Source organism: Nyctereutes procyonoides, unplaced genomic scaffold (genome assembly GCF_905146905.1).
Source record: "Nyctereutes procyonoides isolate TBG_1078 unplaced genomic scaffold, NYPRO_anot_genome, whole genome shotgun sequence".
Lineage (NCBI taxonomy): Eukaryota > Metazoa > Chordata > Mammalia > Carnivora > Canidae > Nyctereutes > Nyctereutes procyonoides.
Genome location: NW_026575137.1, coordinates 9,662,447 through 9,688,828, shown reverse-complemented (window position 1 = coordinate 9,688,828; position 26,382 = coordinate 9,662,447). Strand labels below are relative to the sequence as shown.

Genomic DNA, 26,382 nt, shown 5'->3' with positions numbered 1-26,382 from the left:
TATATGTACTGGGAAACTAAAATATTCATTTGACTTGCTTTATTGTGATATTCCTTTTGTTGCAGAGATCTGGAATACTGCAATCTCTCTGAGGTATGCCTGTATATGTTTTTAATATCTGAACTAGATTTCTTAAGTTTTTGCTTAAGTCAGACCATTTCTGACTTACAATGTTTAATCCTCAGAACTTAGAATGGTGCCTGGCATATAACAGGCGCTCAATAAAAAGTTGCTGAATGAACATTTTATGAGGTAAATGCTGTATCTCTATTTTAGAGATAAGGAAGCTGAATTATGAAGAACTTGCTTAATATTGCCCCACGACAAAGTGGGGAAGTTGATACCTTGTCAAAAAACATATCTACCACACAGCCCTGAGATCTTTAGTTTTTTTTTATGAATCTCTCTTCTCATGAGCTACCTAGTGTGTTGCCTAAGAATAGCAGTAAGAGAAGTGGTGTGACCAAACACCTAGCTGGGACCACTGGGATGAGAAGGAAAATGTTGGGGTCCAGAGGAAGTGAAGGGACTTTGGTGACTGTTAACAAATGGCATGTCAAGGGCATCAGAAAAAGGAGAATGGAAATGCTTGTAATGAGGACTCCAGTCTTGTACGAAAAGTGGGGGACAAATTCTGAACCTGCCACTGAATGCTGTGATGTTTCTTGGAGGGAATCTGAACATCATTTTTCACAGGATAGAGAGGATACAAACACCGTGTCAGTAGTCAGACTTCTGGGTTTGGCTCCCAGCTATATTACTTATTAGTTGTGGGCCCCTCTGGGACGTTTCTTAACCTCATTCTGCCTCAGTTTTTCTCTTCCATAGAAATGAAGACAATTAAGTACCTCTATCAAAGTAGATGGAGGAATTAAAATATAATTAAAATGCGTAGGTCAGTAGCTGCCCAGAGTAATCACTATATAAACATTTGTTATTTTTTCATTTTACAGATGACAAAAGCTCGATCTATTTTTTTTTTTTTTACAGAGTACATGAAAATAGTGAAAATTAAGAAATCTTAGCTTTAGTATTTGGAAGGAATGGTCCCTTAGGAAGCCATTTATTGAGAAACAAAAAGCAGAAATATCATGTATGCATAACTGATAGAAAACTGTGAGATTCCTGGCGTTGGAAAATATATGTATGTACACACACACACACATACACACACACACGTACCTTTCTTCATTTTTGTCAAACTGTAATCTGATTTTACTCAATTAAGTTTCTTGGAATCAATGGGGTAGTGAGAAGAGAAGGCCCCGGGGGTCACTTTATAATGGACAGTTTAATAAATAAACAACTTGGGGATTCTTCACAATTGTCAAGTGGCAGATACTCTCAAATTCTATCAATAAAGAATTCTGGTTCTATCTTGAGATGACCTGGCCTTTCTCACTTCTACTATAGAGATAATATGGACAAAGTATGTCTCCAATATTCTAGCTGTTTCAGCAAAAATACTTTTCTGCCATTTTTCCTCCCTTTTAGAAGGTAGGGGTGTATGACATTATTCACTCTTCAGATAATGCTTGTTGAAGCCAGGTTTTGATTTAGGTGCTCTAACATTAGTTGGCCAGCTGGACTTGAATTCTCAGTACAAAACAAGCCTGATTAAGTCACACAAAACTGGTTAGAATCCTGATTCTGCTACTTACAGCTAAGTGTCCATGGTCACGCTAAGTTACTGAAAGCCTCTAAACCTGTTTTTGTAGTTGTAAAGATGAGAATAACAACAGCTTGTACCTTACAGGATTGTGTGAGAAGTGAATGAGAAAATGCATGTGAAGCTCTGAGTATTTTGCATAGCACAAATCAGTATTATGGTTAGCACACTGGCTTACATCACTAGTCAAAATGACACATTATTTCATGTAATGACCCTGTTAACTAGCTATTAATAAATTAATCCTTGAAACTTTACTATGGCTAATCTGAAAAGTCAAAAATGCTTACTTAAGAAAATCATGAAAGTTAAACTATTTGGGACTGCATACAGTAATATAAACCACTGTAATGCTCAAAGTCAAAAGATATTTTTGCCCACACAACCAGTGCTTTCTTTTAACCGTTTCCATCTTAACAGAAGAACTGAATTTAGATAGACATAGTCCTACCTCCAAATCTTCTTCTTCATCAATCTTTTGTATGTTTTGGTAGGCAGCAGTGTAGACCTCTAAAGCTTTGCCATGAAATAACATTTCAATAGTGATAAATTCTGAAAATATAGTCTGAAAAAAAAACAGATTGGAATTTAAACAATCATATGAACCTGTGGATTTAGTAAATTTATTGCTTACTATAGTCTTGGCATTTTATGAAATATAGAGGTATCTCTTTTTCCACAGGGCAAATGAAGTACAAAAGATAACGGGTATAAAAATAGTTGCAAAGACCTTTGGCAGCACAACCTTGAAATTACACACAGTATTTCCTATCTTACCATTTACTTCCTCTTATTTAGTTCTTTGTACACCTTGGAATTGACATTTGTGATTTAAAAAGAAAAGATCCGATTAAAATGTATACCATTATGTACCCTGTTGCCATATGCCTATAATTATTAGGTAAAACAGGTCAGTTCTAAACCTGGTGTTTTAGTAATTCAAACTGATGTTTAAACAACAATGTCTTTTAGACAGGAATTATATTCAGTCCTATTTCTATGTGTTACTTGTATTCTCTAACCACAAAGGAATTAGTAATTATATTGTTACCACTGATAATAGCATCGTGCATTTGCATAGGACTTGGCAAGTGTCGCTCACAGCTAGAATGTTGAAACTTGGGTCTGATTCTTCAAAGGCTATAGCTCTTGTACTGTGCTATTCTTGCTGGAATCAATAATTTCTCTCACAAATAAACTGCACGTAGACTCTGAGCATGATGACAACGTATGACAAGTAAAATCATGGGTTAAGAGAATGAGGATAGACATGTTGATCTAAGCAGGGGTGAGATAATTGGTATAAGAAAAGATACAAACCAGACAAGTGTTTCATAAAATAGGATCTTCTCCTTTTGTTATCTTGTTCCTCATCAAAATAAATCAGAGCATTAAAGTGGAGAGAAGTAGGCAGAATAAGAACAAGGTAGAAAATACTCATTCACTGTCCTTCAAGGGGCAAGAGAGAAGAGATGGGTTATAGAAGACAAGAGTCAGATGTCCCTTTCTCCTCGTTCCTGCTCTCCTGTGTTAACCACCCAGATAGGAGTGACCCTACACTTTGGAAGACAGTGTTACAGGTATCCCTATTGTCCCATGGTTCCTCCTGCCCCCATCTCCATTCTTTCTTCAGAATTACAAGAATATTTATGGGAATATGAATAGGCTTCTGATCACTACTCAATGTAAGCAGATCTGTAGTTGAAAAGGATCCCTTCTGGCCTGCAAATATTGGGCTCTGGGATGAGAGGCAGCTATGACTCAACAGTGACCCTTACTGTCAGTTCATATAGGTCACAGAGGATTCTGGTCTACTGGAACAGCACCTGACTAATATGCAGCATTATGCCTAAGGATCTCCAGATACTCAGGAAATATCTTAGAGGTGAACTGGCTTTTGATTAGGACTGGGACTTACTTAGTTCTCAGTCTTCCTAAGAGAGCTGGTGAGCTAGAAAGGAGTGCCCGTTAGAAGAGCAGCAGAGCACTGAAGACTCCTACTTGCTTCTTGGTCTGCAGCTCTTTTTAGGTAATGGGACAGTCAAGCACGGCTTACATCTTTTCTTCTGAATCTTAAATTTAGGGATTTTTCAACATTTAGTAAGTAAGGAACTATGTTAAAAAATACATAGTTTGACTTTATTCAAGGCTGAAACAGAAAAGTTTTTCATTTACTTAGGCTTAGAATTCTACAGTAAACCCTTAAACTTGTTTCAGGTTAAGTACAGAGGGAGGTAGAGAATTGTATTTTACAATGTTACATAGTCAACTCTGTTTTAGTTTTCCTTGGATATTTCCAGACCATCTGTTTACTTATGTGGAGAGAGAAGAGAAGGCATGCTATAAAAGTACCTAAGAAATAAAGAGCCTCAAATAAGGAATTAAGTTTCAACACTCGAGTTAGGTGTTATTCCTGTTTTTAAATATTTCCACAGATGGATATTCTAAATCTTTAAGACTGGCACACTAATAACTAGTGGAATCCACACATTTACAATGTTATTACACCTAAATCTGTAGATTTAGGCTTAATTCAAGTCTATTTCACTGTGGTAACTTTATGGAATATGCAAACCTCTTTAAATATTTTTCAAATATTTGAATATAGTTATTAAATTTTTTAAAGATTTTATTTATTCATTCACGAGAGACACATACACACACACACACACACACAGAGAGAGAGAGAGAGAGAGAGAGAGAGAGAGAGGCAGAGACACAGGCAGAGGGAGAAGCAGGCTCCGTGCAGGGAGCCCGACGTGGGACTCGATCCCAGGACTCCAGGATCAGGCCCTGGGCCAAAGGCAGGCACTAAACCACTGAGCCATCCAGGCTGCCCAGTTATTAAATTTCTGATGGTTAAAAATCTCTCAATGTGTCATCTCTGAACTAACATTTATTTAATACCAACATTTTATAGGATTTACATTCCCCTTAGCTCATAAGCCCTGAAAAATATGTAGATATGTCTGTCAATGAAGAAAGATACATTATTTTTATTTATTCATATCGTCTGTTAAGAGAAACTACTGCATCCTCATTTTAAGACACTGATCAGTTTTTAGTCTGTTACCATTTCCCAATCTCAAAATTTAGTTTCAATTAGTGACAAGTACTTTACAAATTATCTGTATCAACGTCTGTTATTTACTACTTGGAAGATGGGGAAATCAGTCTTAAGTTTTGTGATACTTTGGTTTAGTCGTCTATGGTTTGAATTTTTATTTCTTGACAAAACCTATCACACTCACTAAATAAGATGAGAATGGCCCTACTGTTTTTTTATACTGTTTTTCTATCAGAATGGGAAATGGGAAATCAGTAGTTCTGGTAACCTAGTATCCCAGACTTACAATCTCTGACCCAAGAGTCATGAGGCCTAAAGATTATCACAGAGGAGAGTTGTATCCTTGAGTAGAGTCAGGAGACAATACTGCCAATTATGCTCTTCCTAGTTAGAATATCATAAAATATGTGAAAATAGGCAGAAGGAAGAAGAATAATAGCAAGGAACATAAAAGCTAGGTGATGACTAATATAAGAAAGAATATAAAATGCATGTTTTTGAAATAGAATATTTTCAGTGAATGACTAGAAGGGTGGCGGAACTTTCTAGGAACCAGTCATATTTAGAAATAATTTTCCTCAAATAAATACAGCTAACTTTCAGGGATCTCATGTAACCTTATCTGGAATGAGTCAGTATAATCAAGGACAGAAGCATTAATGAGTTACTTCCCCCCCCCCTTTCAATTTTTATTTTGTGTGACTAGAAGACAATTTGGGTGCATGCTTAATTTTTAATCTGAGGGCTGAGGGAGCTAATCTGAAATCCTCTACCTGTTGGCAAGTATTCTCTAAAGCAGGAGAGTTCTTAATTTAGTAGTTAAGAACATGGGCTCTGGATTAAGATAAATCTGGGTTCCAATCATGACTGAAACCTAAGAGCTATAAAATATTGAGCAGTTCACCTATTCTTTCTCCTAATTTCTTTCATCTGTACAATGGGGATGACAACAGTGTCAACCTCACAGGATTAATCCTCAAGGATTAAATGAGATGATCCAAGAAAAGGTATAGTATGGAAACTGGTTTGGAGTAAGTGCTCAACACACGTTAGCTATTTTTATTACTCAAGAAGTAAACTTGCTAAGTTAGAAAATGTTCCTTTTCCTAATATTAAAGCCTCCATCTGATTTAATTAGCAAGCAAGACTTTTAACAAGTCATAAAAGGTCATACTAACATTTTGGCAAATAAAGGGGAAATCATGTTCTCCAGAATAGAGTCTCTCCAATAAATGATGTCAGGAGAAATTTATCTACTTGAAAAGAATGAAGTTAATACCTACCTCATACCATGTCAGAACACAACTACTAGATAAAATGTTTAAATACTTAAAAAAATTTTAAATATCACATTTACTAGAAGAAAATATAACCAAGTATACAATCTTTAGGATGAAAACAACCTTTCTAAGCATGACACAAAGTCAGAAACCAAAAAGGGGAAAACCATTAATAGACCTGGCAAAAAAAATAAAACTTTAGGGCAAAAACACACCATGAACAACAAAATGGGAAAATACATTTCGCAACATGAGGGTTAATTTTCTCTATATAGTTTTTTACACATTAATAAGAAAACTGCCAATATTCAATAAAAATATAGGCTAACAAGTGTGGGTCATTTACTAAAGAAATTTGTCCTTAAATATATGAAAATATTCTGTCTTAACTGCAGTAACTGCAAGTTAAGATGACACTGATTTTTTCACCTATCAGATTAGTTATTAAAAATACTGCTACTCTTCATTGGTACACTGGGGAGCCCATGCAAAGTTTTGTAGAAATATAAACTTGTTAAAATTTTGTGAAGTTTAAAGATCTGTGGATAGAAAGTATCAAACTTTAAAGGGTGTATGCTCTTTGAATCAGAAATACCACTCTGGTAATTTATCTCAGAAGAATAGCTGGATCAACAAAGGCCAATGTTTAGTGGCGGTGAGATTTATAATTGCAAAAAATAACCTAGATAATAACCACATAAGGACTGGTTAGATATAGCCATAGCGAAATACTATGAGGATACCAAAAAGGATGATCTCCATCTCTGTTTCTTGGCACATATGTCCAGGATATATTAAATTTTAAAAAGAGATGCTATACATAGTGTGGTCCACTTCAATATAGCTATATGGGGTAATGATACTATGTTCCTCATAAGGATGTTGTGAGGAGTATGAGTTTATATCCATATAAAGTACACAGGATATGTGACATAACACCTAAGAAATACTTGTTACTATCATGTCTCTTGTGTATATGTGCATAGAAGAACATCAGAATGATATAAACCAGAGTGCTGATTATTTCTGAATAGTAGGATTACATTTTTCTCAATGGTTGTATTAAAAAAAACAAACTATGGTGACTTTATATTTAGCTATAAGAAAAATAAAGCTTTTAAAAATTAATTTAGATGTTTCTTGCTCATGTCAGCTACTTTGCCACATACTACATTCCTGTCCCTCTGTTCTAGGAGTGACCCCTGGTCAAGATCCTTTCTGAAGGTCTGAAATTCCCTTGACACCCACCATTTAAATGATGACTTTTCCTATTAACATGGGAAATGAATGGGATTTAAAAAAAAATTATATGAGAGACCGAGAGAGCATGATTGGGGTGGAGAGGGAGAGGGAGAAGCAAACTCCCCACTGACCAGGGACCCCAATGCAGGGCTCCATCCCAGGACCCTGGGATCATGACCTGAGCTGCAGCCAGATGCTTAACCGACTGAGCCATCCAGGAACCCCACGATTTTTTTTTTTTTTTTTTAAAGAGAACAAGAATGAGCAGGACAGAGGGAGGAGGGGTGGAGAGGGAGAGAGAGAGTATCTTAAGCAGGCTCTAAGCACAGCATGGAGCCATGACCTGAGCCGAAATTAAGAGTCGGAATTTTTAACTGCTTAACCAACTGAGTCACCCAGGCGCCCCAGGGGTTGTGATTTTTCATTCACATTGTGTACAGTAAGTTCCATACCAACTTTGCTCAAATTTTTTGCAAGGTTCCTGTGAAGTCTTTTATCTAAAAATTGTGCTACCTTGCTGATTAATGCTGCTACCAAAACTCAGATGGACTTGTAAGTTAAACCCAACAACACAGTAGTACGGTTATCAGTAGTGCTCACTCATTTCTGCCCCCACAGAGGTTAAGGAAGGAGACAGAAGCTCTGTCCCCATCTGAAGCAGTAGCCTGATAACAGGTCCTTTGTTTCTCTCAAAATTGAGTGGCATCAATGATTCTTACTTTTCCAAGAATTTTTCTCATAAACAGAAATGTGAGACATGCTAACCTCAACATAGGGTGACAGTAATTTAACTCTTTTTTAACTTGTCAGAAGGCTTCTAGTATGAGATTTGTCCATCCCTCTTTATCATAAAAGATCTCAAATGAGGCCTGACTTGGAAAAGAAACAATTTGATAGTAAGGAGGAAAGATGTAGAAAATGAGGTTTCAGAGCCTTGTTTGATACTGACCTCTGGAACCCATTTCTGGAAGTTTGTTAGATCATAGGAGTCTGCATTTAGAGTATAGGTTGTCACACATGACATCATCTTGTATGTAGAAAATCCTAAGGAATCTACTAAAAAATTGTCATTGCTTATAAAGGAGTTCTGCCATGTTGCAGAACGTAAGATCATTGTGCAAAAGTCAGTTATATTTGTGTGCACTTGCACCGAACAATCTGAAAATGAAATTAAACAATTCCATTTATAATAGCATCAAGAATGATAAAATACTTAGGAAAAACTTTAAGAAGAACAAAACTTATACTCTGAAAACTACCAACGTGGTTAAAACAAATTAAGGAATATTTAAATAAATGGAAAAATAACCCATGTTCATGGAATAGAAAAATTAATTGTAAGATGGCAGTACTCCCCCAAGTGGATTTACAGATTGGAGGCAATCCCTACCAGAATCCCACCCGACTTCTTTATAGAAACTAACAAGCTGGGGAGCCCGGGTGGCTCAGCCATTGAGCGTCTGCCTTTAGCTCAGGTCGGGATCTGGGGATCCAGTCCCACACTGGGCTCCCTGCATGGAGCCTGCTTCTCCCTCTGCCTGTGCCTCTGCCTCTCTCTGTGTGTGTGTCTCTCACGAGTAAATAAAACCTTAAAAAAAAAAAACTGACAAGCTGATTCTAAAATTCATATAGAATTGCAACAGATCCAGAATAGTCAAAACAATCTTTAAAAAGAACAAAGTAGGGGCAGCCCGGGTAGCTCAGTGGTTTAGCGCCACCTTCAGCCCAGGGTGTGATCCTGAAGACCTGGGATCAAGTCCCAGGTGGGGTTCCCTGCATGGAGCCTGCTTCTCCCTCTGCCTGTGTCTCTGCACCTCTTTCTCTCTCTCTCTCTCTCTCTCTCTCTGTGTTTCTCATGAATAAATAAAATCTTAAAAAAAAATAAAAAGAACAAAGTAGAAGCACTCACACACCGTGATTTTAAAATGCATTATAAAGCAATGCTCATCAAGATAGTGTAGTACTGGCATAAGGATAGACCTACCTGTAGATCATGAAAGTCCAGAAACAAAACTATGTCAACTGATCTTCAAGAATAGTTCCAAGACTATTCAATGGCAAAGAATAGCATCTTTAATAAATGGTGCTTGGGCAACAGGACAGTCCCATGCAAAGAGATGAAGTTTATTTTTCAGCTCACACCATACATAAAAATTAACTCAAATGGATCAAAGGCTTATTATATGAAACATTAAAACTATACAACTATTAGAAGAAAACAGGGATAAATCTTCAAGATCTCAGATTTGGCAGTGGATTGTTAGATATTACGCTGGAAACATGCAACAAAAGAAACATTGGACTTCATCAGAATTACAAACTGTTCTGCTTCAAGGAGCACCATCAAGATATTGAAAAGAACCCTAAGAATGGGAGAAAATAATATCAAATCAAAGATCTGAAAAGGGACTTGTATCCAGAATAAAGAACTTTTGCCATTCAATAATAAAAAGACAATCCAACTAAAATATGGGCAAAGGATCTGAATCCTTTCTTTCAAGGATTAGACCTGAATAGACCTTTCTTCAAGGAAGATATGCAAATGGCCAATAAGCATTAGCAGGGAAATGCAACTCGAAACCACAACGAGCTGCCATTTCAATGGCTGTACTGAAAAAGTGATGAACAGCAAGTACTGGTGAGGATGCAGAAAAATTCGAACCCTTGTTTTTTACTGGTGGGAATGCAGAATGGTGCAGGAAGTTTCTCAAATGATTAAATATAGGGCTAGCATATGATCCAGCATTTTAAAAGATTTTATTTATTCATGAGAGACACAGAGAGGCAGAGGGAGAAGCAGGTTCCCTGCAGGGAGCCCGATGAGGGACTCGATCCCAGGACACCGGGATCACGACCTGAGCCAAAGGCAGATGCTCAACCGCTGAGCCACCTAGGGGCCCTGGTCCAGCAATTTAATTAGATATATACCTAAGAAAAATGAAAATCTATGTCCATACAAAAACTTGCACATGAATCACAATAACCAGAAGGTAGAAAACAACCCAAATGTCCATCACTTGATGAATGGATAAAGAAAATGAAGTTATATCCATACAATGGGATATTTGGCCGTAAAAAAGAATGAATTACACTGATAGAACACATACTATATTAAAGCATATTATAGCTAACATATAGCACACACATATATACAGCTAATAATGAAAGCATGCTAAGCCAAAGAAGCCAGTCACAAAAACCATGTTATGATTCTATTCACGTGAAATGGCCAGAAGAGCCAAATCCAGAGATTTCAGATTAGTGGTGGCTGCTTAGGGCTGGGGCAGGGTGGGTAGGGGTGTGGGAAGCAACAAAGTAGTAGGTCTTCCTGTGGCTGATGATAATGTTCTAAAATTGAGTGGTGATGGTTGCACCTACTGGAAGGCACTAAAAAATCACTAGTTGTACATTTTAAATGGGTGAATTGTATTGGTGTATGAATTCTATCTCAATTTATTAAAAAAGGTTTTTTTCATGTCTTACACTTTTGGTGACTACCAAGAGACTTCCTTCCAGGGGCATGATGAAGTAGGCAAAGAGAAAAGCTTGGAAGCCCTTTCCCTCTCTGCGCACCCTCCCGTCTGCGGTCCCTCTCTCTCTGTCCTAATGCTTCAGGAAATCCCAGGTAGTAGGAATTGCAGTTGGGAATTCTCCACTCTCTCTGCCCATTTTGTAACGGGTGGTTGCTTGGGGCATTAAAAACCTCTATAGAGGTAGTCTGCCGCTGAACTGAACCCACAGATGAGAGACCCAGATTACCACATGTAAAAGAAAATTTTGTAGGCATGAGGAGCTGGAGTGGTGCAAGGAAATCAGGCTGCCATCACTGACGTAGCCTTACGGTGGCAATGGAATCAAGCATACCTCACAAGTCTCCATTTTCATCATTCAGGTTAAAGCTAATTATTTTAATAACCTTCCTTCCTTTCTCCCTCAGTTGAAGAGATGGTGTCAGCAGGTGTAAAACGTTATATCCTGCCCACACTCCCAACTCAGTAAACGGAGTCTGTCTCAGGGCAGCTTTCTGAGATTCTCTTCAAGAGTAGCAATCTACTATATTACACACTAGAGCACAAAGTGAATTGAGAGGCTTTTAAAAAAAGGTTTTTGGTTTTCAGGACCAAACCAGAGACTTCTGAGAATGGCTATCAGAAAAATCAAATTTCTGAGATCCTTTGAACCTGTGATGGGGGTGGGGTGCAAATGAATATTGTTTTGTGGATTGTAAAGAGGAATGATGATAATATTGTGTCAGATGTTGCTTATTTTATTAAGAATGTAACTTAGGGGCCCCTGGGTGGCTCAGTCGGTTAAGCATCTGCCTTCAGCTGAGGTCATGAACCCAGGTCCTGGGATGGAGCCCCTGTGATGGGCTCCCAGCTCAGCAGGGAGTCTGCTTCTCCCTCTCTCTGAGCACCCCCACTCAGGCTCAGTCTTTCAAATAAATAAAATCTTAAAAAAAAAAAAAAGGAACATAACTTTTGAAAGCAGGATGCTTTCGTTAATGGTTGTTAATGGTTGTAAAATGACAAGAATATTTTTCTTTGAAGCTTGTTCCTGGAAAATTTGCAGTGAGCCAAAACATCTCCTAGATGATTTGTTTTAAAGGACTTAATATGGTCATAAGCAATCCTCCAAATCTTTCCAGGTGCCTATGAAAAAGTCACTGAACACCTTCTGAAGCATTTTACAATAAAATAAGGCAATTCTTGTGAGATCCTATCATGGTGGGTGCAAGTTTATGTGGTTGGCTACTCTTGCCTATTCATTTATAATATGGAGTTACTAGAGAGCATTTAATGAGAATACATCATAATGGAAAACAGATTTTTTTTTAGATTTTTTAAACATATAATTGGTTTATAGTTCAGATTATTGGCTATGATACTTTAGGTAAATTATAGCTCTGCTTAAATTTCATATAATATATGGATAACACCACCTCTTACGAGGTTGCTGTAAAGATTAAAAGATAATACATATATAGTGCCTGTAACAGCCTGGGTGCACAAAAACATAGTAAATGTTAGTTTCCTTTGATTAAATAGTACTTGTGATAATAAGCTGAATATCTGAGGAAAGAGGAAAATAACACTTGATACTTTTTATTTATAGTATCTTTTTCATATAGACTATGGGCTAAAAAAATCAGGAAATATTTCATACATTTATTTTTTAAAAGATTGTATTTATTTATTTATTTGAGAGGGGAAGAGAGAGAGAGAGAGAGACACGGAAGGAGGGAGGGAGAGAGGTAGCAACAGAGAGCAGGAGTGGGGAGGAGAGAGAGAAGCAGGCTGCCCGCTGAGGAGGGTGCCCAATGCAGGGCTCAATCCCACAACCTAAGCCAAAGGCAGCCGCTTAATCAACTGAACTACCCAGGCACCCCAAGTTTTCATACATTTAAATAAAACAAAAAATAAGATTAGGGAACATGTATCAAACTTTAACAATTACTTTATTACCTTTATATCCTTTATTTTCTGCTTTTCGAAATTGTCAATAGTCTCCTCTAGATGACGAGTTGTCCGGGTAGCATCCATCGTAGCTCTCTGCAATTCAGTTTCTGCCTGCAAAAGTATTCCCCAATCAAAGATATAAAAAGTTCAAGTTAGAATCCAATCAACTGAGCCTATCTGTAAATGTTACCATTGCACTACTGGCTTTTTGGCCACTGTAAACTGTTCAATAATACATTTTATCACATAAAATAAGATGATCTGTATAATAAGCACGTGCAGAAATAAAGAGCTTTAAATCTATTAAGTGATAGGATTCTTGACCTCAAACCAAAGAAAACCCTCTCTTTCTACAAAACAATTTTTTCCCCTATATCGTCCTTGGATTGTTTACTGTAAAACAATTTTCTATATTTTCTACTGCTTTCACGTATTTCACTGTCTGTTCCACTTATCGTTCTATTCTTTTTCTTCTCATTCTTTCCCCTTTAACACCTTCTCTTCAAAAAAAGATCTGTGACTGAAGTATTTTCAGTTTTCTATTTCTTCAAATGCATTAAATGTTTTTTTTTAAGATTTTATTTATTTATTTATTTATTTATTTATTTATTTATGAATGATAGAGAAAGAGAGAGAGAGGCAGAGACACAGGCAGAGGGAGAAGCAGGCTCCATGCCAGGAACCCAACACGGGACTTGATCCCGAGACCCCAGGATCGCGCCCTGGGCCAAAGGCAGGCACCAAACCGCTGAGCCACCCAGGGATCCCTGCATTAAATGTTTCTAATCTTGTAATATCCTCATCAGATATAGTAGAATATACACTACAAATATTTATTTCAGCATGTATATAATATATATATGTATATTCTTCTTAGAGGCTAATAATATTAAATAATATTACATTGTTACCATTTAGTTAAGGCTTAGTACAAAAAAATATATATACAGGTAATAAATTAGATGACAAATCTAGTGCTTAGCTTCATATATTGTAATGACAAGTACTTGTACTACCTGGATCTGTGTTGTATGATCAATATGGTGGACAGTAGCCACATGTGGCTATTTGTATTAAGATTAAATGAAAATTTAAAAACTGTATCGTCATTTACTCTAGTTGCATTTCAAGAGCTCAGCAGCCATATATTGGTAGTGGTTACTGTAAAGTGCAAAACACTTCCAATCTACTTATGTATTCCTCTAAAAAAAAAACTCTTACTTTAGAATAGTAGTTGCCCACAAATATTTAATAAATATTTAAAATATTTATTATAAATTATGTTTAAAATATTTAAAATATTTTATTAAACAAGTTTTAAAAAGCATAGCCTAATTTTGATTAAATTCCAATAGTTTTGTTTCCTATCCTAGTAGTATATTTGCTCAAAAGTATCACATATCATCATTTAATAATTAATCCATGGGAAAAATGTACATTTCTCATCAAAGCCTAGTGACACATACTAATCTGACATTTAGCCTTTGCTTCCTTTTTTCAAGAAAATGTATAAATTGAAATAAGTAAAAGAGTTTACTATAAGGATCCATTTCTTGACACACCACTTTATTACCCACCTGTGACTGAAATTTTTCATAAAGGAAAAAATACATTTCAAAGAGAATATTTTTTAAAATAAAATCATATACTCATGGAATTATATGATCTTGCAATTAGATTATACATTAATTATAACTTTATAGTGATTATGTATTCTCACATTTAGGTTAATTCAAATACATGATTTTAAGATACTAAGTATAAAAAAATATTTGTGTGTGTCTGTGTACATTTGCCATATAGGGTTTAAAGTTTTTAAAAACCATATAAACTTTTAACTTTTAATCATACCCAGTGATCAAAAGTAACTTTCTATATTACTGGGCTTGAGATTTTAAAAATATAACTATCATGGAAATTCAAAAATAAAATAGAGCCCCTTTATAGATTTGTATGAAAACATGTCTAACAGCTATTTGATGGCATGTTAACCTTCCACTACTGAGAATACCCAAGTAGACTAATACTATTACACTTGACTCATACGATTCTTTACTTGTGACTACTTCCTTTCGACTTATCATGTCTTTGCCCTCCCCATTTTATTGGTAGTTTCAATTTTTTTTTTTTTAATTTAGATAAGTAGATAGAATTGCCTAAACCACGGGAAGGGGAAGCAAAAGCTAACAGCTGGGACATCTTAATCTTCTACTGCCCTCCAGCAACTAGTATTCATTTCTGAAAGTCTCATATCCTTTTACTGAGGCATAGCAACTCACCCGAAGTCATACAGCTATTTTTAGCAAAGAGGATATAGGTTTCTATTTCTTCTTTTTTTTTTTCTCTGAAAATTCTTCAAAATTCTATATTGGATCAATTCGAGTAGGAAATGCTTTTAATTAAAATACTATGATACGACTTTATGAGGAGAGGTATCAGTATATTTAACGAAATGAGTCCTGAATGCAAAATGCCTTGTAAAACAGTGAGCCAGACTGGTGTTTTTCAAACCGTGTTACAGGAAGCTTTTTCAGGGGCCCCCCAGAGTCTTCCAGGATGAGCACAGAGCCCTGAGATTCTTTTTTACCCCATCCTCTTGTATCAGGGCTACTCAAGTTATTTTACTTACTGGACTTTAACATCCTTCTTTTGAATTGTCAGATGAATTTTAAGGGTCCATCCTGGTAAATGTTCTGTAATGCTATGAGTGAATATTCTTATATTTATATTAAATACATTTATATCCTTTATCTTCTAGTCTTAAGTTGTCAAAACCCACTCACTTTCCCATTGAGCACAGCAGTTCACCTACAGCAATGATCTATCCTGTTGCTGCATTTTATTTCCCCCCATGTGAACCCAAAGACCGATTTCATCTACAGTTTAAGACTACCTCTTCCATAGCAGTGTTCACAACAGACCATCTCAGTCAGAAACACCTTTACCTTAGGAATATTCATCTCTGTGTTGAGTCTCCATACTAATACCCCTGATTCAATCCTACAGACATGACATTTTTTTCTGCCTTTAAGTATTTTCCTCCAAATTAAACAATAAAATTTTGACCTCTGGTTTACTTCTTAAAAACTGGTGACAACCCTAGTTGTCAGTCATAAATTTTCCAGCATTCTCTGGTTTACCTGACTTGCTTAAAAGCCAGGTTCTGTAATCTAGTTGTAGATGTTAAGCCTCAATGAGATGTTCCCGTCCCAGCCTCCAGTGGGCACTCCCAAGCCCTATGGCTGCCTATTTTTCTTTATTGCGTGCTTGGGCATATGTACCTTTGGTCCAAAGGAAGGAGGACCAGGCATTTGATGCAACCCCAAATCACTGCTCGAGGGATTCCCCTCAGGAATGGAGGTGTTCTGGAACCTCAAATGCCCCCATTGAGCCATTCCTCATGTGGTTTCTGGCTGAGCTGGGCAGTTAAAACCTTCAGGAAGTAGGAAGGAGACATAAGAAGGAACGGGAAAGAGAGGCAGCGGGATAGATTAGTACTTTCTCTACAGCTGCACCTATCCCAGTTGCTGGGAATTAGCCAGGCACTATTTTCTATCCTTTTCTTTAATCATCAAGGCACATTCTAGTTTAAGGGTCAACCTTAACAGAAAAGCCTTGTTACAGGAGACAGCCCTATCTAGATTCTTTTGTGTCCAGCTACAGACCTCAGTTTTACTCTAGAAGACTCTGAAGGTCTTTTGCTGCTAGTCACAATTGTGGTTTCACATTATTGTTTTGAAAGGTGAAGGGAATTATACTGGGGAAAAATGACTTTTCCTTCCTTTGTTCAAAAGCAGGGCAGACAGGGCATTCATATATTAGGATTCATGATAGATGTTTAAATTGATTTTATAATTAATATTCAGTCATCATGTGGAAAAACAACTCAGAATTTTGAACTTTCTATAAAAACATCAACATTTTTAAGTGTTTTATTTTTTGAATATCTATTATGGAAAACAAAAGGGGAATGAATTAGTGGTACAGTTTGTTTAAAATTAGTTTATCTCTGTAATGATAATTTGTAAATGTGTTTCTTTTCAACCTTTATATTCAAATTTTCAGCACATTTAAAAGTAAAATGCATATTTTCCATATATATTTACTTTTGTACAGCATACCTTACAAAACATTTTTTTAAAGATCAAAAGTCAAAGGATACAATAACATGTCGATCAGATGGGTTTCGCTGACGTGTTCTTTCTAACTGATTTAACTGTTTAGCTTCTCGATTCCTTGCTGTTAACGTTGCTTTGAGGTCATCCTGAAAATAAGCATTGTTGATTAACAAAAATCTCTGATTTAAGAAATAAAATACATACACTCTGTTTTAAGAATGAGAGAACACTCCTGTTTGGTCCAGGCATCATTACCAGAGGAATTATTACTATTGCAGGATCAGTGTGTGTCTTGTGTGAGAGTGTGCATGTGTGTGTTTAATACCTTCTCAAATGATGATACAGATAATTTCAATGTAAACCTATAACCAAATATATATATATATATATATATATATATATATATATATATATATATATAATTTTGGTTGTGGTGGTGGTTATATGTGTATACACATTTGTCAAATTTCAGTGAACACTTAAAACAGGAGAATTTTATTGCCTGTAAATTATACCTCAAAGTTGGTTGAAAAAACAGAACTTGGGGTTGTAACATACAGTATGGTGGCTATTGTTACTAACACTACTGCATATTTGAAAGTTGCTAAAAGTTTATCTTAAAAGTCTTAAAAGAAAAAACATTTCTAGCTATGTATGGTGTTGGATGTTAAATAGACTTGTGATCATTTCACAATATTTATATTCAATCATTATGTTGTCCACTTGAAACTAGTCAGTTACACCTCAGTAAAAAAAAAAACAACAACTTTGTCACACTTTTAATCTACATGTTACTGCCTACTTTAAAATGAAAATATAAGCATTCATTTAGTAAAATAAGTTCCGTCCATATATTCTTCATGACTACAAATATTAAATATCTTAAAGTTTCTACAATAAAATACTGCTTCATGTTATTACTTAGTGTAACACTACATTGTACTTTTTATTAAGAGGACAATTACTCTTTGCCACCAGAGTTAATAATAGTAGGAAAAATGAATTTACTTACTCGTTTCATTTTTACAATGGTTCCATAAGCTTTCAAAGGTTCAACTACTTTGGCTTCAAGTCTTTCAACCTATTGAAAATTATTATAAAATATAACTGAAAAGAAACATAGATATATCAAAACTTAAATTCTGAAATAAAACCTGGGCTATTTAACCCAAACATAATTAATACACAGAGTAATGTTTTAAAATGTTTAAAATGTTAGAATTTATCTTTGTAAGTAAAAGAATAATCACTAGAAATTGATAAAACTCAGAATCTTAAACACAATAAAACTTGCTAAGTCGTAGAGTAACAAAGCAGAAAAGTACCTAGTGTGCAATCTGACAAGAAAACCTCTCGGGTTTCTAAGAAGCTTATCTCTGCCACAAGATCATCTCTTTATTATTTTTCTTCCTTATAGTAGCTTTTGGGTAAGTTTTAAGCCATCTCAAATTTTACAGCTACCACTTTCAGTGTGATTGGCCCAGTGTTGGATATTTTACATTATATTATCTCCAAAATGTAATAGTCCAACTTTCCAGATAAGAAAATTGAAGTTGAAAGATGCAGCATGTTGGAAAAAATTAGTGACAATCCTTAAAAGCAAAAGAAGCTTAAAGACCATTGTATTAGGTGCAATTCTTTTCTGGGAAGCCATTTGTAAATTACCAATGTTTGGAGAACAAGATAAATGGTCTCAGTGTTGCTGAGCTGTGAAACTGCATGGTTGATCTTTTATTTAGAATTAAACTGCTTTTCTTAAACATTATCATTTTTATCATATTTTGAGTAATTACACCTTCAATTAATAGCGCTAGTAGAAGACACTGAAGAAATGGGGTTTTTAAAGGCAGATACAGCATAAGAAAAATAACTCCTGGATGTTCAAATTTTCCTTATCAGGACAGGTAATACAAGATGACATTATCTAATTGTTTAAAATGAACATGTTATTTTAGCAGCAGGAAGAAGGCTTTTTTTTTGAGGATACATGTTTATATAGTATGTTTCATTTCATATTGGTTTTTATATAAACAAAATGTAGATGAATGTTTCACTTTAAAAGATTCTAGGAAAATGAAAAAAATAAGTTGTCATTGAGCATTTAAATATTAGGAATCCTAAATCAAAACCACGAATAATCAGAATAGTTCAATCTGTACCATTTCAGATAATCCATACGCTGACCATTCAGTGCAAGGATTATCCAAGTCTTTTTTTCCTGTTCTCCTTTTTGTTGCCTACCTTTTGTTCATTGTTCATTAGCACCTCCACCATTTGGTAAGCAAGGGAAATAAAAAAGGAGAACAAATGTAAATCAAATTCACTTTGCTATTTAATAGCATAAAGGTTTTCTAGAAAGGGGCATTGAAGTTATTGTCTTATGGGTTTTTAAGGTTATATCAGTGAGTATAAATTATTTTTGAAGTCCCCAGTTACGTGTAACTGAGAGTTGCTTGTTTGTTGTAGACTATCACATGACAAGAACTCAACTTTTCCCGAAAGTACCCCCAAAATGTAATTACTACTCAAATTTCTGTATGAATAGCAAGTAGAGGTTCAAAGATCATTATCTTCACTTTGTTTTGTGAGTTGTTTTTTTTTTTTTTTTTTTAATGACTGAAATTTCTGTACAAGGCTTTTAAAAAGTACCAAAAGCACTGATGAGAGGAGTACAAGAGAAGCAGTGCTGCGGCTTCTAACTGGGCAACTTCTAATACTTAACCTGTATCTTGAAACCTAAAATATCTATTAGTGAAAATGCTTATGAGATACTAAAAGTGAAAATGAGCTTTTAGAAAGAAAACAGTTACAACACCACCTTTTTCCCTCCCTTCCAAAGCAAAAAACAACAACAAACCCCAAAACCACTCCAGGAAGTCTCATTACCAGTATCTATGATATAAATCAGGAAATCAATGCTGCTTTTCTTTTTGTCAATGAAATATTGGTCACTTCCCCGAGCACTGAAGCAGCATAGATCTCTTGTCCGTTTACTACTTAATCACTGACATTACCACTCTCCCCATGCTTCATCTGCAGACATACTTTAAAATATACTTACGTGCATACAAGACACCAGTCACGCTCCTTTTCTTCCCCACGGGCACTACGTTTACTACCCCCTGTAAATAGCCACCCCTTGGCCAAAAGCTGGCAAATGAAGTGGGGAAATTTCAGGACTTCAGGACACCCTAACAGTTTAGTTTGAAAACGGTAAAATCAACAAATCACAGGAAGCTTCCCTTTAATAGACTCACACAATGTTACATGAAAATGTAGGTTTATCATCAAGTGTGTGTTCGCCACTGCAGTTAGGTGGATTACAAGTGACAGTCTTCACGGGTCCTTCATGCACCAGTTCAGGGCTCATTCCTAACAATGACGCTGTGACCTCCATACCTCTGCCTGTCGGTAATCCTGGAGTTTGGCAAACTCATCAGCAAAGTTTTTCAGGCCCTGCTTTAAATTTGGGGTCTCTGTGGAGGCGTACGCGTTGATTTCATTCACCAGGAGGTCCGCTTTGTCTCGCAGCCTGGCCGTTTTCCGCACATAAGCAGCAAAGATTTGGCACAGCTCCCCGAAGTGCTTCTCCACATTTGTGACAGCATCTTGCAGTTGTTTGGTTTGAGCGTCCCTGGGGAAAAAAGGGGACACAAAAGGCGGATCGTTCTCATTAGAGAGGAGGTGGCTTCATCTCCACGGTCCCGGGACAGGCCAGCGTTCCAGGGGCACGCCGCAGCTTAGGGGCGCGAACCATCGGCGGGGCCGGCGGTGGCCCTCCAGGTGGCCTCTCGGGGCCTGGCCTCGGTGCCCCACAGCCTAGGCGCACGGAGGCGCCTCCGTGCCGGGCGGCGGGGGGCGCTGCTGGGGCTGCTCCGCGCGGTGCCCCGCGGCCCCGGGAGGGCCCGTCCCAGCCCCGGCCTCCGCGCCTCCGGGCCTCCGGGCCTCCGCGCCTCCGCGCTCGCTGCCGCCCGGGGAGGTAGGCCCCAGGGCGCGGCGGGGGCGGCGCGGAGGCCCCATCGAGGCCCCACCGAGGCCCCCGGAGACGGGCCGCCCTGCCCCCACCCGAGCCCCCGCGTGTCGGCCCCCGGTCAGCCGAGGCCCCGGGGCCGTTACCGGTTTTCCAAGCTGCGCCTCAACATGTCGCCTTGCGCCCGCCGGGGACCCTGGCCTGGGCCCAACGACCCGGGCTCCGCGGCGCCGGAGCGAGCGCCCCGCCGCGAGCCGCCGCCTCCTGCAGCCCAGAGCCCGCCCCGCGCGCCGCCGCGCCGGCCCCGGCGTTTCCACGGCAACGCGGCGCGTCCCCGCGCTCAGGGCCCGCGGCGGCGGCGGCAGGGGCTAGGACGGGCGAGGAGGGGGACGGAGGGAGGAGGAGAGGAGGGCGGCGAGGAGAGGAGGCGCGGGGCGCGGGGCGGGGGGCGCGGGCCAGGGCCACGCTGAGCCCGAGCCGCGGTGGCCGCTCGCCTGGCGCCCTCCGTCCCCCGGACGCCGCCCCCCCTCCCCGCCCCCCCCACCCCCCCCTCCAGCGGGAAGCCTGCCGAGAGGCCTGGGTGGACCCCGCGAGGAACCTGGCACCCGGGCCCTGGGGCTCCTGCTGAACTCGGCTTCTTCCTGCGGGGGTTTGTTGAGTCCCATTTTCTGGACGAGATTGGGTGCGACACCGGGCTCCTACAAAGCCAGGAAGGACGGAGCCCCATCCCGAGGGCCCTGAGAGTTCCGCGAGCTGACAGCCACCAGGCTGCTGCGCAGCGAGCCCCGAGGCAGGAGCTCGCAGGTTGGCCTTGAGCCTCCCGGGCCCTGGCCGCCAGCCCTGCGCTCAGGGCTCTGCCTCCCTGACGGCGGCGCCGGGGCTGCCCTCCGTGCTGTCTCGTCTGGATTGTGCGCTGTCGCCCCTCGTCTACCCTGAGCTCCTGGGGAGAGGCCGCCTGGTTTGGGCCTTGGATTCCCGAGGCTTTACCATGACAGACGTTCCTCTTGGACCCTCCACCGCCGGCCCTGGACGCGGCGGCTCTCCCCTGGCTGCGGCCTCCCGTCGGCTTCTCGGCTGAACCCCGGCGGCCCTCCCGTTCCTGCGGCCTCCCCTGTCCTCTGCTCCTGCGCGGGGCCCCGGCGGCCCTCCAGTTCCTGCGGCCTCCCCTGTGCTCCTGCGCTGGGCCCCGGTGGCCCTCGCGTGGCTGCGGCCTCCCTTCTGCTCCCCGTTGCACTGCTTCCCCAGGCGCCCCTTGGGTTCCAGGTCCTGGGCTGAGCTCCGAACACCGACGGTAAAGCAAAATCAGAACAGTTCGACGCTCTCAGAGCTGTCTCCTCGGACGGATGGACACCAATCAGACAAACGCACATGAGGTCACCGCGACCTGCGTCCCCCTGTAGGTGACAACCCGCGGCCTAAGGCGGTGGCCTGAACCGGCCCTTCGGCTGACTCGGCACCACGAGTGGGCTGCGTGGGTCGTCTGCTCTGCTCTGCTCCGATGGGCTCTCCTACAGCCTCCCGGCCACCTGGGGGTCAGCCGGTGGCTGGGTGGTAGAATGGCCTCGCTGGCAAGTGTCGGGGTGGGAAGGCTGTCAGCAGCCAGTGAGCTCTTGCACACTACCACACGGGCACTAAGCAAAGTGCATGGTGCCAGGGTCGCCCGTACTTGATACAGAAGTCTGCTTAGAACTACTTGGGGGAAAGTATTTCATTGAAAAGTGACATTTGAGCTGAGGCCCCAGGACTGCGGTGGGGTTGACTGGGTGTGGGAGGAGGGACGGTAGAGGCAGATTCCCTCCCTCCCACCCCCGCCCCGTTCCGGTTCCGTTTCCCCTAACCTCCACGTCCCCTGCCTCCATTCCTTCCATCTCTCCTGCATCCCTAATCCCAGCTACTGCCGTCCTTCACCTTCACCGCAGCCCCCCTTATTGGGGTCTCTGCACCCACAGTTGAACATTGCCATGCAGAACGTGGAGAGCAGATCCTGCTAGCCTTTCAAAGCCTCTGCCCCATCATCTGAATGTTTATGTCTCCCCCAAATTCAGATGCTGAATGCCTAAGACCAAAGGTGATGGTATTAGGAGGTGAGGCCCCCGGGGTGGGGGGCGCAGGGGGCCCTTGGTTAGTGCTCTTTGTAAAGGCGGCTCCAGAGAGCTCTGGGGCTCCTCCTGCCTTGTTACACTGGGAGGAGGAGCAAGAGGCCCTCACGGCTCACGGCTAGTGCCTCCAGAACTGTGAGAAGCAAATGTCTGCTTTTTATAAGCTACCTGGCTTATGGGGTTTTGTTTTTGTTTTTTTTGTTATTGGTTTTGGGTTCTTTGTTTGCTTGCGATAGCAGCTTACATGGCTAAGACAGACACCCACTATGCATAAAATCAAATTTTAAATCTTGACCCTGGCCATGAGGCTTGCTTACCCATCCACTCTCACTGCGCCACTATGTTAGAGCTACGGTATCTCTCTTTCTGTTCCTAGCATGCAGCAAGCTCATTGTAGACTCAGTTTTGTGTTTGTGATTTTCTGTTTAGAACACTCTCCACTTAGATCTCCACATGGCTGCCCCCTTCTGGTCCCTAGAGTTCCCTAGGCACAGAGTCAGGTGCTCTCTGACCACCAAATTATTACCATATCACCCTGTTTTGTTTCCTCCGAAGCACATGCCACTCTGGACGTTGACCTATTTGTGTATAGGCCGTTTCTGGCTCCCATGACTAGAATACACACAACTTGTGTTCTGCACACAACTAGGCACTTTGCTATCTTGTTCACGTTGTGCTCTCTGCACCACCAAAGTCCTTGATTTGTAGTGGGAACTCAGTAATTAGTTGAACTTACCAAAGGAAAAATGGATGAGTGAAAACCCCATGAGAGCGAAAGCAAGGGGTGTTTGAGGAAATAGGAGAAAATCCATGAAGCTGGAGTGGAGGCGGCGGGCATCATGAAGGTGACATAGTTGGAGTGGCGGGAAGGGGTCAGGTCATAGAAGGCATTTCAGCCCTGCCAAGTAAGGATTTGGTCCTTGCATCAGAGGGCTTCAGAGAAACAGAAGCGATAGTGTATACGTATACATACCAGATAGGGGGTGCGTCCGCGTTCTTACCATCTATCCATCCATCCGTGCGCTTTATTATAAAGAATTGGCTCATGTGACATGGAGGCTAAGTCCCAAGACGGGAGGTCAGCAAGCTGGAGACCCAGGAGAGCTGATGGGATGAATTCCAGGCTCAAAACTGGCAGACTCAAGACCTGGTACTTGTGGCTGAGTCTGAAGGCTGGAGAGAGAAAAAAAAAAAAAAAGCAATATTTTAAGCTTTTTTAAGCTATTTTAAGTTTAAGCAGTCAGGTGGAAAGCGTTTCTTCTCCCTCAGATTTTTTTGTTCTGGTCAGGTCTTAAATTGATTGGATGAGGCTTACCTACATTAGGGAGGACAATCTGCTTTACACAGTCTACTGGTTCAAGGGGTCATCTCACTCTGAAACATCCTCACAGACACATCCTCACAGACACACCTCACAGACACATTTTGGTAATGTTTGGCCAAAAGTCTGGGCATCCTGTGGCCACGGTCAAGTTGACACAAATTAAGGATCACAGTCTTTATCTTAGTATTTTACAGCAGCAACTACCTTATTCATCATGTAACTTTTAAATCTTTTTTTTTTTTTAAGATTTTATTTATTCATGAGAGATGCAGAGAGGCAGAGACACAGGCAGAGGGAGAAGCAGGCTCCCTACGAGGAGCCCAATGTGGGACTCGATCCCGGGACCCCAGGGTCACACCCTGAGCCAAAGGCAGATGCTCAACCGCTGAGCCACTCAAGTGCCCCAAACTTTTAAATCTTTAAGCAAAGGCCTCACGTAAAAATTTTGAACGAATATGTATTGTACTCTTCCAGCCTCCACCGAACATACGGAATGAATATGTTCTAGGAACCATTCTCCTGAGCTCTGGGCTCTTCTTTGGTCTTACTCTTTACTCTTTTGTCAACAGACATTTCAAAACATGTATCAACATAATTGTTCTTAAACCTTGTCAACACTTGGAGGAACTTTTATATAAAAGGCTATACTTTCTCCTGGTACCTATCATCTCATACAAGAGCAGCCGGGGGCCTGAGAAGGCCAAGTGCTTTGGCCATTAACACATGACGAAATAGTAGAGGAGCTGGAATTACCTCTGTCTGCTCCTTCCAGTGCTCTTTCCACTATCTTTAGATATATACATCTCTCTCTGTCTCACACACACACAACACACGTTATGATTTTTTTGCAAAGTTCTTAAACAAATGTAAAAATTAAATTACTTTAAGTATGTCATTCCATATTTGGGATAAGGAGCGTATGTGCCCATGGTCAGTCCATCATGGGTGTAGCATTCCAAAATCTTTGGGAATTATCGTTCCAGTGTAACCTGACTTTTTAGTGGCTTTTCTTAAACTACTACATATTTGTATATTTATGGTGAAACCGGCACAATCTTATTTTTCGTTAACATTGAATGAATTCCAACTTACTTAGGTTGGTTTAAGAAAAGTCCAGTGGAGGCAAAGAGTTACATTAACCTCATTCACTCGTTTATTCAGCACTATTTACTGAGAACTTGTCCTGTACCAGGTGCTAGATTTACCTAGTAAATCTACCAGGTAGATTTTTTCTTTTTAAGATTTTATTTATTGGGATCCCTGGGTGGCACAGCGGTTTGGCGTCTGCCTTTGGCCCAGGGCGTGATCCTGGAGACCCGGGATCGAGTCCCACGTCGGGATCCCAGTGCATGGAGCCTGCTTCTCCCTCTGCCTATGTCTCTGCCTCTCTCTCTCTCTGTGTGACTATCATAAATAAATAAAAAAAAAGATTTTATTTATTTGAGAGGAGAGAGAGAGAGAGAGAGAGAGAGAGAGAGAGAGAGAACACGAATAGGGGGAGGGAGAAGCAGACTCCTTGCTGAGCAGGGAGCCCGATGCAAGGCTAGATCCCAGGTCCCTGGGATCATGATCTGAGCTGAAAGCAGATGCTTAACTGAGCCCCCAAGGCACCCCTGGATTTACCATTTTTTAACCCAAATGCCCTGCATGAGGTGGAAGGAGACAGAAAACTTATACACATAACTGGATCAGTTTTTTATTTTTTTTTTCCAATCATATTTCTTTGGAACTTTCGAGGTGATGGATGATATAGTTTAGATTGTTTGATATGTTTATTTAATTTATTTAAGTTGTGTTATTCTTTTCTTAATCTTAGCTTTCCCCTCCCCTCCACCTTTGTCCCATTCTAGAAATGAAGATGTTAAGTGAACAACCGTGATCTATTGTATTTGCCGTTAATGCCTAAGCAATATACCTTCAGATGTAGCAGTTTCATGTTAGATAGCTTTAGGAAATTATTTTAATGCTGATTTTTAAAAAAACCAAACTTCTTTCTAGCAAATGATTTTGTTTATTATTTGTTTTATTTTATTTTATTTTTTTACTCCTTGGCGATTCAATATTTGAGGGGATATAAGGACTCCCTCTAGTGGTAAATGTAGTAGTTAAAATCATTTGATCAAGCCCTAAAAGCCAAGGGGATAGGATGAAACG

The 26,382-nt window shown here is 40.0% G+C and overlaps 1 protein-coding gene across 1 annotated transcript in view; it reads right to left on the bottom strand.

Moving 5' to 3' along the window:
* The window catches only part of CIBAR1 (CBY1 interacting BAR domain containing 1), a 29,256-nt gene extending 8,175 nt beyond the window's left edge, over nt 1-21,081 (bottom strand). The window contains exons 1-7 of the mRNA XM_055303335.1: nt 20,952-21,081; nt 20,235-20,469; nt 17,848-17,916; nt 16,880-16,981; nt 14,774-14,779; nt 12,724-12,828; nt 2,121-2,234 (exon numbers count right to left, since the gene is read on the bottom strand). Coding sequence (XP_055159310.1) covers nt 2,121-2,234; nt 12,724-12,828; nt 14,774-14,779; nt 16,880-16,981; nt 17,848-17,916; nt 20,235-20,469; nt 20,952-20,977 — 657 coding nt within the window. The 5' untranslated portion in view covers nt 20,978-21,081. The remainder of the gene's footprint in view (nt 1-2,120; nt 2,235-12,723; nt 12,829-14,773; nt 14,780-16,879; nt 16,982-17,847; nt 17,917-20,234; nt 20,470-20,951) is intronic.
* Nucleotides 21,082-26,382: the final 5,301 nt, after the last annotated feature.